This window comes from Uloborus diversus, chromosome 1 (assembly GCF_026930045.1).
Source record: "Uloborus diversus isolate 005 chromosome 1, Udiv.v.3.1, whole genome shotgun sequence".
NCBI classification, from domain to species: domain Eukaryota; kingdom Metazoa; phylum Arthropoda; class Arachnida; order Araneae; family Uloboridae; genus Uloborus; species Uloborus diversus.
The window spans coordinates 238,138,603-238,153,204 of NC_072731.1; the positions used below are offsets into that span (position 1 = coordinate 238,138,603).

Consider the following 14,602-nt stretch of genomic DNA (forward strand, 5'->3'; position numbering starts at 1 on the left):
AAAAAGAAACTCAATGCTTCACCAAGAAATAGGTTAAATCTAGCAAAGTTTGTGACAATCATCTTATTGGGGATTAGTTTCACCAATTTAAGAAGGCTTGTACTAACTGATGTTTCTAAAAAGTACCATTTCATTGGTGAAACCTACCACCAATAAAATGGTTGTAGCTAAATTTTGCTAGATTAGACCATTTTCTTCGTGAAACACTGAACTTCATTTGCATTTATTGCCATTATACTAAAAAAAACTCCTTAAACGAATTTTACGAAATTTCAATCCTTGCTAGTTTTTGATTTAAAATCATTGCTAAATGATATAATTGTATTTGAATCTCATTTGTCACTAATATTTTTGCAGTTAATATTTCAGCATTAGTTATACAAAATTTCAACATTTTTGGCACCTTTTCTGATTTTATGGAATAATTCTCAAGGTAATTAAAATAAGTTTAAAACATTTAAAGGAATGGTTTTTTTTTTCTTTTTTCCCGTGAGTTATAAGTTTAAAAAGTTAAAATTGAAAATTGCGGAATTTTGCGGTCTTGTACACACAATTGTAATGGTTTGAATTGTTGAATATCCTAAAATGAAAAATAAAACTAAAACGGCACTTTAAAAAAAAATGCGTAAATTAGAATGAAAGTTTTCTATAACTAGATTAGTTCAAGACCATTAAGCTGTCCAAAAAAAAAAGGATGCAGTTGAGCTAATTAATTCCAGGAAATACTTATAGATAGGAGATATAATCAAATTAATTTCAAACCTTTGAGCATCTTAACTGCAACTGTTGTTGAGGCTTCTCCTTCCATCAAACCAATGGCTTCAGCTTTAACAACCCGACCAAAAGCTCCTTGCCCAAGAGTTTTGCCTACAAAAGAAAAGTGAGAAATAGTTTTTAAAAACACCTCTACAAGAAAATGTTGCTAAAAAAATAACTTTCTCCAAAATTCAGAAATACTTTTTCATGCAAGTTATTTTTCACGTTAGGCGAAAAGGATTCCCCTACTTTTCGCCGACACAAAATTTCCTTCCCCCTGTTTTTCAGTATCAACCTTTCCTTTTGACATATTGAAGGGGGTTGAAATTTTAAATGTCGGCGAAAAGTAGGGTTTACCGGTGAAAAGTATGGTGCTCCTCTTTTTTCCCGTGAGCTATAAGTTTAAAAAGTTAAAATTGAAAATTGCGGAATTTTGCGGTCCTGTACACACAATTGTAATGGTTTGAATTGTTGAATATCCTAAAATGAAAAATAAAACTAAAACGGCACTTTAAAAAAAATGCGTAAAGCATTTAAGGGCTGTTCACTTATCGACCGTCCGTCCCGTCCATCCCGAGTTTTTCCACCCGAAACAGGTTTCTTTGCTGGTTGCCATGACAGCAAGCCATCTTGGACGGGGCCGATTTCGATCAAAAGAACCTTGATATCTGAAAGCCGTCAAAAAAATAGAACAGCATTTCATTGGTTAGCCTCTAAGCAGCGCGCTATTCTCTCTGGTGGGTGAATTCAGTTACGTGAGACACAGCGACCGCATGTGAATGCTATTCTATTTTCGTCGGCAGTCCGTCACGTCAAAAAACGGGATGGATGGGACGGATGGCCGATAAGTGAACAGCCCTTCATTGTTATTCAGCAGAAGAACCAGAACATAAAATTCGTAAGATATGAGGAGGGCAGTAAATGCAAATCAAGACTTCCACAGCAAGCTTCTAATCGTCTAGTTTGGCGCGAGTTTTGAGTTGAAATTCATTTCCTATTCAGAACAAACGACGATGCTTCACAAAAAAGAATAAAATAATAATAATTATAATAATAAACTTGTTTCGCCAATGTTTGATTGTATAGCAACCTTCGCTTCTGTTATTTTGGACCGGTTTTGAAGTGAACCCGTCCAAGATAGAATCCCAACGATGCTGAGGTGAACTATATTTAAAAATGCAATGTTGGATAGTTGATGAAAAATATAACGTGTGTCTTACCTAATTTCAGTCTTTCTCTTGGAAATTCCCAATGATGCTTGTAAGGAAGTAGATCAATTTGATCTTCTAGTGGTAAACTTGGATTGAAGATGTCAATATATCCCCGTTCAAATACATTATGAGTGATAAAATCCAGTTCTTTCTTCTGTTTCTGAAATATTAAATTTCTAGTTCAGTCACTAAGTTAAAATGCAAACTGAAGAAACGATTGTCGATTGAAAGGATCGGGGGGAAGTAGGGAAGCTCTTCTGGAAATATGTCCTCTAAGTCACGAAATTGCACTAGGGATTTAATTTAGTCGAGAGTATCGAAGTCAAATCGGTGACGTTTCTTCAACATGCGGGCGATTTTTTGCATTTTGAAAATACTCCTAGGCTAATTTTGTAAAAGGACAACATCTTACCACTGCGCCACACTTAACACATTATCCTTCCGTTTAAAATTTTTCTCAAAGACTTCTAATTACCAAAAACGAAAGAAACTCGATTTTACGTATTCCATGATAAGCAACGCTTTGAGCATTATAAAATTCAAGTATTAAAAAAAAATGTGTTTTTCTTTTTTAAATAAAAAGTGCTATTCATTTCTTTAAACTTACCATCCTAGTTCTACTACATATTTTTTCTACGAGTTATTCAATATGCATATACGTTTATTTCCTTGGATGAAATTTTATTTAAATGGACGATATTTTTTTAAAACTATATTGCTTTGTCGAAAAAAAAATGATCTTTTTATGAATCAAGTAAGTATACCATATATACCACGAAAACCTGTTGATTAATGAACAGGATATTCGTGCAGTCAGACCTCTACATAAGGTCACAGGCATGTAAGGCCATCCCGCATGGGGTCATTTTTTTTAAGTCCCAGCTCATTAAATAAAAATTCTATGTTATGGATTATCGGATGTACTGGTCATTTTTCAATTACAAGATCAATTATAAATGAAAAGTCATTTCTCTACCAACGTATTATAAAGTGCTAAGAATACATAAGAACGTGAATCTACAGTTATACTACTCGAGAGTAAAGCGACGAAATACGCAGAAACGCTCAAGTATTGATGCATTTTAATCGTCATAAGACATTTTTTACAAACCATGAGAAAGAGCTGAAGAAAATTTTCAAAAACTACAAAACTTAGAAAGCAATATACAAGATATTTAAGAAAAACCGCGACTGTACTGTATTATGTATTATTTTCAGCAGGACAAGTTGTACACATCAGTACTTTGCTTGAACATACTTGTATATAACTTTATTCCGAATTTAAAAAGAAAAAATAATTTTATGATTTATTATTGACTTAATTAGTTTTAGTTGGTTCAACTCAACTAAAAAAGTATAACCTATTTAACTGATTTTTTAGAGGCATTAAGTTTTACAAATAATACTATAATATTGCTTATATACAATGCGTATAGTTCGGTTGGTAAGTTTCGCAAAGTCCTGACTGATGACCTTATATTGAAGTCCGACTATATAGTAGTAAAACCTGTGAAGTTGACCACATTGTCTAAGTTGACCGCTTTTTTTCAGGCACGGAATTAGATCTGTATCATATAATTCAACCTCTTTAAGTTGACCACCTGTTTCAGTTGACCACTAAAGTAGTGCACCGCAAGTTGTCAATTTACACAGTTTCACTGTATATACATAATGTTTTAGAATTCTAAAATTTCATTTAAATTCTTACCTTTTCTTTCAAAATTCTTTGAATCAGGCACGAAACGACTACGATAAGAATAACTCCTACAATGCCAAAAACAATCACTATCACAATTTCTCCACCGGTTAGGCTGTTTGTTCCAAGCTTTTTATCTGGAGAAAAACATATTTTAAGTTTGTAGATTGCTATGTAATTAACAAAAACACACGCATTCATCCCAAGTCTGACTAAAAAGTATCTGAACTTAAGCCGGAAAAAAATACTACAAAGAATTAATACCCTAATGACATTCGAAGTAGGTTCGTTGCGCCTCTTCATATTTTTCCATGGGGCTATCCATTATGATATCAAAACATTTCTGACTCTCTCTCCCTTTGGATCACAAGTGGCACACTCCCCCCCCCCCTTTTGTCACATGTCACGCTACTTTTATAAACATCTTATTAGAAAATTCGTAATGTCAAACTTCTTGTGACCCCTCCCTCCCCCTTGTCACAAACTATTTCAATTTCATTAACCCTCCTCCCCCTCAAAGCGTGGCATCATTTGAGGCAGTGAGAAGCAAAGGAATGTAAGTGGACATTTTCAAGTTTTGAATAAAATGCATTTAAAGATAACATCCTAGATAGGCTTTCATTAATTTTTTTTCTAAATCATGCTATACAGCAGCAAGTACCAGGGCTACTAGTACCATTTCTTGCCCCAAGACAGAGGAGAGGTTCACCTATCATGTGTACTGGTTATCTCCAAATTTTTAATTTTGCCACTTACATCCCTTTGCTTCTCACTGCCTAATTTGTGGGCAGCCCTCAAGCGACTGTTCCATTTGAAATTCCAATTCAATGGAGTTCATTTTGTTCACTCACTTCCCGACTCTTCAACCACGGTTATCTTTATCTTTCCTTATCTTTCTTTACTCTATAAAGCTCAAAGTTTATCTGGATGTCTATTTGGATCTCTGTCAGGATTTCTGGATCGCTGTGAGCGCACAGCGTATAAACCGTTCAGCTGATTTTCGTAAAATTTGGCATAAAATTAGTTTTTAGCATAGGGGTGCGCACCTCGAAGGAATTTTTCGAAAATTCGATTTTGTTCTTTTTCTATTCAAGTTTTAAGCCTATTTTTCACATAAATTTAAAATTACAATGGAGAAATACTTCATTCACATTTTTAAGTTTTAGGTCATTCAAAAGCTTTGAAATTTCTGCATAGGATGAAATTTGTTAGAAGTTACTACGAGTATTAGAAAAGCTGTAGGAATCGTTTAGAGAAAACCAACATCCTAGGCTCCTCTTAAGCAAGTCAAACGATTCTAAATGATTAATTTCGAGAATAAAATCGAAAATTAAAGATAATTGGAAATGACTTTTTAAGCGGAAATTAACTTTTTTATGTTACCATGGTTACGTCTATTACTCCCTTTATTGTTTCGTTCTTTTTTTTTTTCAACATTTTTAAAAGATTGCTTCTTTTGGTGATAAATCCTTTTCTCAATCCTTTTAACTCATCTAAAAGTCACCACTAAAAGTCATCTGCTTTTATTTTCTAATTTTTATGGAATTACGTTTAGTAAATTATTAAAATAATGCTATATTACAACGTACTTTCGCTAGTGTTTAATTTTGAAAAATGTCTTATTTTGCGTTTTAAGCAAGGAAGGGAAATATCCTTCATCTTTTAAAATATTTTTAAGCTACATGTTAAGTTTTCAAATCTGCCAAAAATATGAAGAGATCTTGAAAAAAAAAAAACTTAACGCATAGCAGACGTTAAATCAATCCATATAAAATCAACAAATTTTCAGAAATTTTCGTGTCGCACCATTTTTGATTTCGATGAAATTTGGCAGGTACTGTGCACCGATATTCTGTACCCCCAAAAAGTTATATTTTTTTCTTGGAAAAATTTTATTTCTGAGATATAGCTTTTTGTTTGTTTGTTTGTTCTGTAAATGAGTAAAATCAGGCATTTTTTATCCGTTTTCTAAAAGCTCTAGCATATTTATTTAAATGAGTACGAATATCAAACAAGTCTTATTATAAAGGAGAAAGAATGAACTTTTATTTGTGTATAAAAAGAAAAGATTTAAGTTAAGTCTAATTATAAATTTTCCGTTGTCAAATCAAAGTTGAAAAAGTGCCGTTTCCGACATTTTGAGCCTAAAAAAGCCGGTGAGAGACTTACACTAGGAAGCTAATTTTTATTTATTTATTTATTTATTTATTTATTTTTGTTATAATTAGTTATACATACTAGAAGCACAGAAAAAAAATAGGTTGATATTAGTAATCTTTCATGATGAAAAAATTGCTTAAACTTAAAAAAAAAAAGAAAAATGGGCTTTTTCACTCCCCAAAAACGGATTGTTTATTAGGTGATAAAATTTGAAAATGCTAGGTTACGAAGCCGTTACATTGCCCTTTAAAACGAAACAAAAAATGTCTTTTTTTATGGCATAGAAGAGATATAAACTTTTAAATAAAACTCTTGGTTTTTTTTTTTTTTTTTTGAAAAATCATGTTTTGTAAATATAGTTAATAAAAATGGAAAGCTATTTGTTGTTTAAAGTTACATTTTGCAAATGTATGCTAGTGAAATTTGGTTTTATGGTATTTTTTAAGGTATTTATCCAGTCTACTTGGCCTTTTTAGGCAATGTGCAAAAGTTATTATTGTATTACTCTAAAGACTTATGTCGCTTTAACGCCCAAGAAAAACAAGACAGTTTTTGTTTCGCTTTAAAGGGCAATGAAATGGCTTCTTACCCTAGAATTTTCAAATTTTTATCACCTAACAAATATCCTGTTTTTGGGGAGTGAAAAAGCCCATTTTTCATTTTTTCTTAAGTTTAAGCAATTTTTTCATCATGAAAGATTACTAGTGTCAACCTATTTTTTTCTGTGCTTCTGGTATGTATTAACTAACTATAACAGAAAAAAAAAATAGCTTCCTAGTGTAAGTCCCTCACCGACTTTTTTTTAGGCTCAAAATGTTGAAAACGGCACTCTTTCAACCTTGATTTGACAACAGAAGATTTCTATTTAGGTTTAAATTAAATCTCTTCTTTTTGTGCACAAATAAAAGTTCATTCTTTCACCTTTATAATAAGACTTGTTTGATCTTCCTACTAATTTAAATAAATTTGTTAGAGCTTTTAGAAAAAGGATCAAAAGTGCCTAATTTTACTCATCCGTGGAGCAAAAAAATAGTTATAAATCAGAAGTAAAAATTTTCCAAGAAAAAAATCTAACTGTTTAGGGGTACAGTATATTGGTACACATTACCTACCAAATTTCATCGAAATCAAAAATGGTGCGGTACGGCCCATTTGTTGATTCAATATGGAATGACCCAACTATAAATATACAAGTGTACAAAATGACCTTTTTAATTTTCTACTACGGGCAAAGCCGTGCGAGTACCGCTGGCTATAAATATGATGGTTTTATAATTGAAAACCCAAAGGATTCCGATTTCGACAACAAAAGTAACTCGTTTTGAAAGTAGAGAAGAAGATTGCAGAATCATTTGGCTTTTAGCTTCGAAAGGTGAACAAACACTTTTAAATGAAGGCTGCAAGAAATGTTTTTTTCACAATGGCTGGGATAAATACTCAGTAGATGCAGGAAAAGGACTTATGACACTAATCCCGTCACGGAAAAAAGAAATCTTTGTCAAAGATCTTTTTAGGCCTAGTAACACACATTTATTCTTTATATATATATATAACTAGGGGGCTCTGTCCCTTTGCACGCTGACGCGCACCAACCCCCGAAAATTGCTTCGCAATCTCATTTGATTCGCAAAGATTTAAATCGTCAGTTGGAAAGAAACAGATTGAAAACGCATTATGAGCTCTCTTTGGAACAAAAAGTACCCCTTCCCCGGGTTTCAAAATAATTTGTACCAACTTGCTTAGCCGTAATGGCTAAGGGGCTCCTGAGCATTGAAAAACTGCAGTTTTGTACATTCATAGTCTCAGTAATGTATTATGATCTTTAGCTCGGGGCTCTAATTGAGTTGATCCAAAGATTTTCAGTTAAAATCGAAACCCTTAAAGTTTGTGAATAAGAAAGAAGAAACATGCAAATCGAAAAGACGTAACTATGGCAACGGCAAATAAAACATGTATAATTTGAACGGAGATAAAATTATTCTAACTTGATTTTTAACAGCTTGTAACTTTTTTTCTTTGGAAACAGAAACTTACTTTTGCGACCGTAGGTCGAGTTAGATCTGGAGTAAAAAAAACCTCTCTTTCCAGTGGTTTCAAAAAGAAAACTGCGGGGCAAATCCTTCGCTTTTTACTGATAGATTTAATGAAGAAAGTAGTGCCTAAATTTTAGATAAGCCTTAAAAAGTTCGAGCTAAAAACGCAAAAAACTCCCGCCGTTAGAGCATCGAAACAAATTGCGTAGAACGCGGAAAATTCTACCCTTTCCAACGATATATAATATCAATATGTGCAAGTAATTTTTCACCCCTTTAAGAGGCAATAATAGGCAATTAACGCGAAATTTGAGTTTAAAAAATTGATTGCAAAAAAACTAATTTGAATTTAAAAAAATGAAACAGAGGGTGCACACCCCCGGAGCTCGAAGTAATTTTGTATAAAATTTCAAGGATGTAGCTGCTATGGAGTCTCCTGGACGCAGGTCCTCCACAGACTTCCTTCCAAAATTTCTGCAAAACCTTACTTTTATTTACTACTAGTGGTACCCGCACGGCTTTGCCCGTAATAGAAAAATTAAAAGATTTTTTGGTTAGCCTGTATATTTACAAATAATGTATGGTGAATTTTCTCGCCAATTGGCTTGTACCCATATTACGGTTCCACGTTATGATAATTTCGTGATTTACTCATTCATCTTATGATAATTTTGTTCTTAAAATTGGAATAGAAAAAGAACCACATCGAATTTTCGAAAAATCGCTTCGAGGTGCACACCCCCCATACTACAAACTAACTTTGTGCCAAATTTCATGAAATCGGCCGAACGGTCTATAGGCGCTATGCGCGTCACAGAGATCCTGACAGACGGAGAGAGATCCTGACAGACAGAGAAAGATTCGGACAGAGAAATTTTCAGCTTTATTATTAGTAAAGAAGATAAAGAGAAAAGAGATTATTAAATGAAGAATCTTTATTCTCACTCATAACGTTTTCAGCTTTTCTCCTTAATCTAAAATTTTCTAACCTGCGCCAGATATAGTTCGACCGCCAACAAATGAATTCTCATATTTGAACAATACGATTCATGAAAAACAAAGAATTATTTCTCTACTGTTATAGTAATAGCTTTCATTGAGCTTTACCTATTATGAGCAGGGTAGCGTTTGCTTTGATATGTCCTCCTCTGTTTGAAACAGAACATTCGTAAACTCCAGCATCTCTATCTAAAGTCCTTCGAATCCTGAGTTTTTGGTCCTGTTCTATTAGTTCGACTCCGGACATGTTGTTGACGTCCAAATACTTTCCGTCTTTTTTCCAAACCACCTCTGGGAAGGGAACCCCGTTGACGTAACAGTAAAATTCTTGCAAAGCTCCTGAAGAAGTTTGGATTTGGGTTCCCAACATGTTAGTCTTATTTAAAGTCGGGCTTCGAATTTCTGGAAAATATTCAGTAAAATATATATTTTCACAAAAAAATTAAAAGTTTAACATTTTCAAAAATGTATCTCGAAAAAAGTTTATAAAATTTCTTATGTATAGTTATTTTATTTCTTTTTATTTTGACTAATTTTCTTCCTGGAAGGCTTAAGGATCATTAATTTAAAAAATAATGTACCGAGTAATAAGGTTAAAAGCAAAATCCATAATATTATTTTGAAAAAAAAAAAAAACAAATTAGCTGTATTTTAACATTAAAGGCTTGTTTCACTTTCATCTAATTTATTAGGCACTGCAATTTTTTGAGCGAAGCCCTTAAAATACATCTATATTGTGCATACCTTTTAAGCAGAGCCAGATCAAGCCAAAGGAATGGCCTTACACCGGAAAAATTTGACGTCCCTCTGACTAGGAAATCCACACATTTTCAAAGTACGTAGTAGTCTCAATAAAAGCGAAGGAAGAAGGGAATTTATTATATTTTGGGGTGTCCATAAAATAATGGTACCTAGGTCCACAGACCCACAGAATCGTTCCTAAATTAGGCCCAGGGGCGAACTGGGTCCATCGAAAGGGCGCCAACCTTGGGGGGAAGGTGCAAAAAGAGAAAAAAAAAATGCAAAAAGGGGAAAAAGGTGCAAAAACAAAAAAAACACACACACACACACACACACAAAAAAAAACAAAGAAAGAAAGAAAGACATTGAAAATTATAAATGCTAGGGGAAATTCAACAACTAAAAAAAAAGTTTCAAGCTTGAGGGCACAATATATTCTTTGACAATGGCGCATAGGCGGACGGGCCAGTCAGCCCCTGACCAGGCTCCGCTTATTAGTGCGTACATTCTCTCTAAAAATTAAAAATTTACTTAAATATTACAGCATGGACAGTTTCATGCCCTTTTTATATTCTTCTTCTCTAACTATAGTGCTAAATTATATCAATCTGCATTGGAAATTTTGTAGAACAATTGTATCATTGTTGAATGAAACGAACTTGGTTACTTTTCATTAGAAATAGGCTTGTTATCTTTTGTTTGAAACTTCGTTGTGGACATTTTTACAGCTACAGAACTGTATTAGTATTTAATTTTCATATACAAAGCATTGTAAATATTGAGCAATGAGTTTGTTTCAGTTTACGTTACATGTGAAGTAACTAATAACCATATAGTAAGAATTTTAACAGTTTGTGTGTTTCTTTGCTTTCTTTTTTTTTAATAATTTAATTAAAAGTGAAAGCTCTTCCTTAATATCTGTACTTCAGAGCCTGACTGACCTAAGTCCAAAAATTGCGATTTTCCATTTATTAGTGCATTGTATGTAGAATCTTATTCTGATCAAGCCATGTGAACGTAATTCTAAAAAGAAATCCTTTGAAATTATTTACCAGTGATAAAAGAGCGCTTGTCCCAGTCTTTACATTTTCCCTGTCGCCTGTAAAGTAGCGGTCATGTGCTTACGTTAGTCTTGCTCTGTGGGACAAATATAATGATCTTAAATACAAATTTAAAATTGTGTGAGAAATGCAGCTTTAGCCAAGACTAGCTAGAGTTATGGTCAATTAAATGATTAAACATACATTACAGAAATTGGAGATTTTTTCTTCAGTTATAAAATCTGCTCTTAAATATTTTCCTTACCTCGGACATCAATGGTGATCTGCTTTGATTGCGTTGTATTAGTCACATTACTTGATCCAATGCACTCAAATTCTCCACTCATGTTTAAACTAATTGGCTCGAAAATGATGCTAGATGAATGCGAATACACCGAGCTGTTATCCAAAATTGTCACACCTGCGAAAAAAAGTTTTGGAAACTGTTAGCTTAGCCGTTAAAAAAGGGAAAATAAATGCATTAATTGAAAAGAGTCGTATGAAAAAGAGCAATTGAAATTTTTACTGTCAAAAACTAATGGCCACTATAATATTAAAATCTGCTCGCGTCCGTCTGTCTGTCTGAAGATCGATCTTCTCAGGAACCGCTGTGAATCGAGAGTCGAACGAGATACCGATCAATTCGAAATTTTCCAAAGAAAACAATAGGACCAATCTCGTAATTATGCGACTTTAATTAGCGGAGATATTAATTAAAACGTTAATTAACATAACGTTATTCAGGATTTTTTATTTCTTTCCTTTTGCCATTTTGCATATGGGTGAGCAAGTAAAATTCTAATAATTGTTTTAAAAGAAATTTTTTTGGCTGCTGTCCAAATCTTAAAACAACGTTTCCATCTAGAATTTCATTTTAAATTAGTTTAAAATTGGTTGCTCTATTCGGACACAGCCTTTATTTTATCGTCTGTAATTTTTTTATTTTTTACATTCAACGTTCTTAACTCTTTTCAGCATATGAAAGTTGTTTCTTTAGCTATGTTTATTGATTGTAGTGTAAGTTTATCATTCACCGGCCTCATATTTTGGTACATTTAGGATGTGCGACTAATTATGTTTATTTTGTTGGACTTTTTCCCATCACATGGGTGAGTTTTCGCATTGTAATAACTCTCTTTTTCCTTCCTGTTTCTGTTTTTGAAACACAGTTCGTATCGTCAAAAGAACATGCTAAATTAAGATTGTTTGGATTTCTTTAAGTGAAACAGAGTTGAACAAAAGAGATTGTTTTTAAGGATTTTAACTAAAGCTAAATTGGAATCTGATGACTTCAAGACAGAAACTGCCCTAACCCCTAAAAAAGCCTTTCTTACATACTAAAATGAATTATGAGTACTTTATTTGTTAAGAAATAGAAACTAGCAACACATAAAACTTTTTAATTAAACTTTCTCTCCTTGTCTGCCAGCGAAGAATAGCATGAATGAAGGCTAAGAACTGTATTTAAAATTTACTTTCGAAAAACAGGTTATATACAATTCGAGTTTTATATAACTTCGAAGTTCAGCCAAAGTCCATCACAAGCATAAAAATTCGTTCTTTCAATTGAGGCACTGAGAAGCAAAGGGGTGCAAGTGGCAAAATTAAACATTTGGAGATAACCAATACAAATGGTAGGTGAACCCCTTCTCTGTCTTGGGGTTCGAAATAGTACTAGTAGCCCTAGTAAGTGTTGCTGTACAGCATGATTTAGAAAAAAAAATCAATGAAAGCCTACCTAGGACGTAATCCTTATACGCGTTTTACTCAAATCTTGAAAATGTCCACTTGCATCCCTTTGCTTCTCACTGCCTCAATTGGTACTAATCATAGACTAATAATAAGAGTAGACCGAGCTTTGAAGAAAATTGGTTCATAGATGTATCATGTGACTAGTGGAAGGGCTTGGCGAAGACTTTGGCAGCATGGTTGCTAGATGGCAGCATTATCTATAGTTTGGCACTCGACATGTATTTTAAGACAATGTGTTTTCATTAAAAAAAAAACTTCCAGGTGCAGAGATTGAACTGTTTTTCTTTTAGTTATGCATTATTTTGACATTAGTAATAGTTTTTGTTCAGTTTTCGGTAACTTTTATTTCATTTGGAACTGTCAGCGTTGGCGTGAACGAAATGGCGTAAACGTTTTGCATTAACGCAAAAATGTACTAATCGGTATCTTAAATTGAAACTGTAGGTAAAAATCTTACCGTTTGCTGATTCTTCTTGGTCGCTTGCATCTATCATTGCTTATAGAGTTATTGAAATTGACTAAAGAAAATGCACAATACTATCTGAACGAAAAACTCACTTCATTAACAAAATATTTACAACTTAGAATAACAAATTTACAAATCGGACTCCATAAAAGATCATTCTTCCGTGTTCCATCAATTCTATTTATTTTATTTCGCGCTGGCGTTGATCGTCTGCTGCGATTAACGCCCGCTGTTGCTAGGATATCCACCAGTCACATGGTTTGGTTTATGAGCAGCAAAAGGGTTGCCATAGCTCGGTCTACTCTTATTATTAGTCTATGGTACTAATATTTTAAATGTGTGAGTACGTTTTAACTACCAAAATTGCTTTGAAAAACTGCCATTTCGGTTTTTAATTAAAAATTCATATAATAAAAGTTCAACAAAGACCTAACTAAGAACACTCGATCAAGTCACTTTTCGAACAAAGAAAGAATTATCGAAATCGGTTCATTCATTTAGGGGCTACGATCTTACATACAGATACACGCACAAACACATGAAATTTATAACCAACCCCTTACTTTTTCGTCTGGGGTTGAGAAATAAATAACAAATTTCTGGCGGTGAAGCAGTTTCTTATGTTAGATGAGGTTTCTTAAAACGTAAGGAGCTTGTCTGTTACCAAAAAAATTCAACGAAATCGTGGATTCAAAAATAACTAAATGGTTCAATTTTATTTACCTGTCATGTTTTCTAAAGAGAGTATTCCCACTTCAGAGCTCATGGGCCGCCATATCCACTGTACTTGAGTAAAATTGAAAGTGTTCACTTTACACATCAGTTCAACAAAATCTCGATCCACAGGCCTCTTCTTTGATACACTGACTTCGAAGCCCTCTTTTGCGTCTGTGAATGCAAAAAAAAAAAAAAGGTTTTATTCAATTCTATTTTGAATTATTTGAAACAACTAGAAAATCACCCGTCATGTTATGACGGATGAAAACTGCTTCCACATTTGAACAAAGCAATTGCCTGTTTGATGATATTATGATAGTGGAAATTTTAACCCTAACTTCAGTGGATTAACCCTAAACTCTAAGAGATAGCGTTCATTGTTGACCACTGTTTCGCTTTTTCATTCTCCTTAAATGACAGTTCTACCAGTAAAATGGTTAAGTTACCGAAACTAGTTCAGCCTTGTCAAAATAAAGCAATTCCCTGTATGCCATACATTGTCATAAAATATTATCAAATTATAAATAACTTACTGTATTTTTGGGGCTTCTACAATGAAATAATGCCGTTACGCACGCTATGTCACGAGTTTCATTGTTGATGGCATCAGAGCGTTACTCGATTAGCGAATTGGCTATTATAGCGGCTCTAGGCTATTATATACATGAGGATAATCTACGAATAAATTCTTTGATATAAATAAGTTAAATATCATTTAGGTTCAATCTCAATTTTATTGTAAATTTATGTGATGCGAATTAACTATATTCAGAGCTGCACAAAGTTGCGTGACAGAGATTTCACTAGTTTGAATTTTGCCTATAGTTAACTTTGCAGTCAAAATAAAAATTCTTTGATGAAGAAAGTGATATATTTCAATTGTTAATTGAGTGAAGGAGTGGTGTAGATGCATTTAATGCATATTATCATTTTCCGTATACTTTCCATAACACATATTGACAGTAAAACTGTCTTTAAAAAAAACATGCAGTTTCAAGCAAATTTAATGAGCCGCGTTTTCTAAGGATCTT

General features: G+C 33.2%; 1 protein-coding gene across 1 annotated transcript in view; it reads right to left on the reverse strand.

Moving 5' to 3' along the window:
- LOC129234208 (vascular endothelial growth factor receptor 1-like) overlaps positions 1 to 14,602 on the reverse strand; it is a 107,088-nt gene that overhangs the window by 24,330 nt on the left and 68,156 nt on the right. The window contains exons 9-14 of the mRNA XM_054868131.1: positions 13,578 to 13,742; positions 10,902 to 11,057; positions 8,964 to 9,257; positions 3,676 to 3,800; positions 1,977 to 2,127; positions 763 to 867 (exon numbers count right to left, since the gene is read on the reverse strand). Coding sequence (XP_054724106.1) covers positions 763 to 867; positions 1,977 to 2,127; positions 3,676 to 3,800; positions 8,964 to 9,257; positions 10,902 to 11,057; positions 13,578 to 13,742 — 996 coding nt within the window. The remainder of the gene's footprint in view (positions 1 to 762; positions 868 to 1,976; positions 2,128 to 3,675; positions 3,801 to 8,963; positions 9,258 to 10,901; positions 11,058 to 13,577; positions 13,743 to 14,602) is intronic.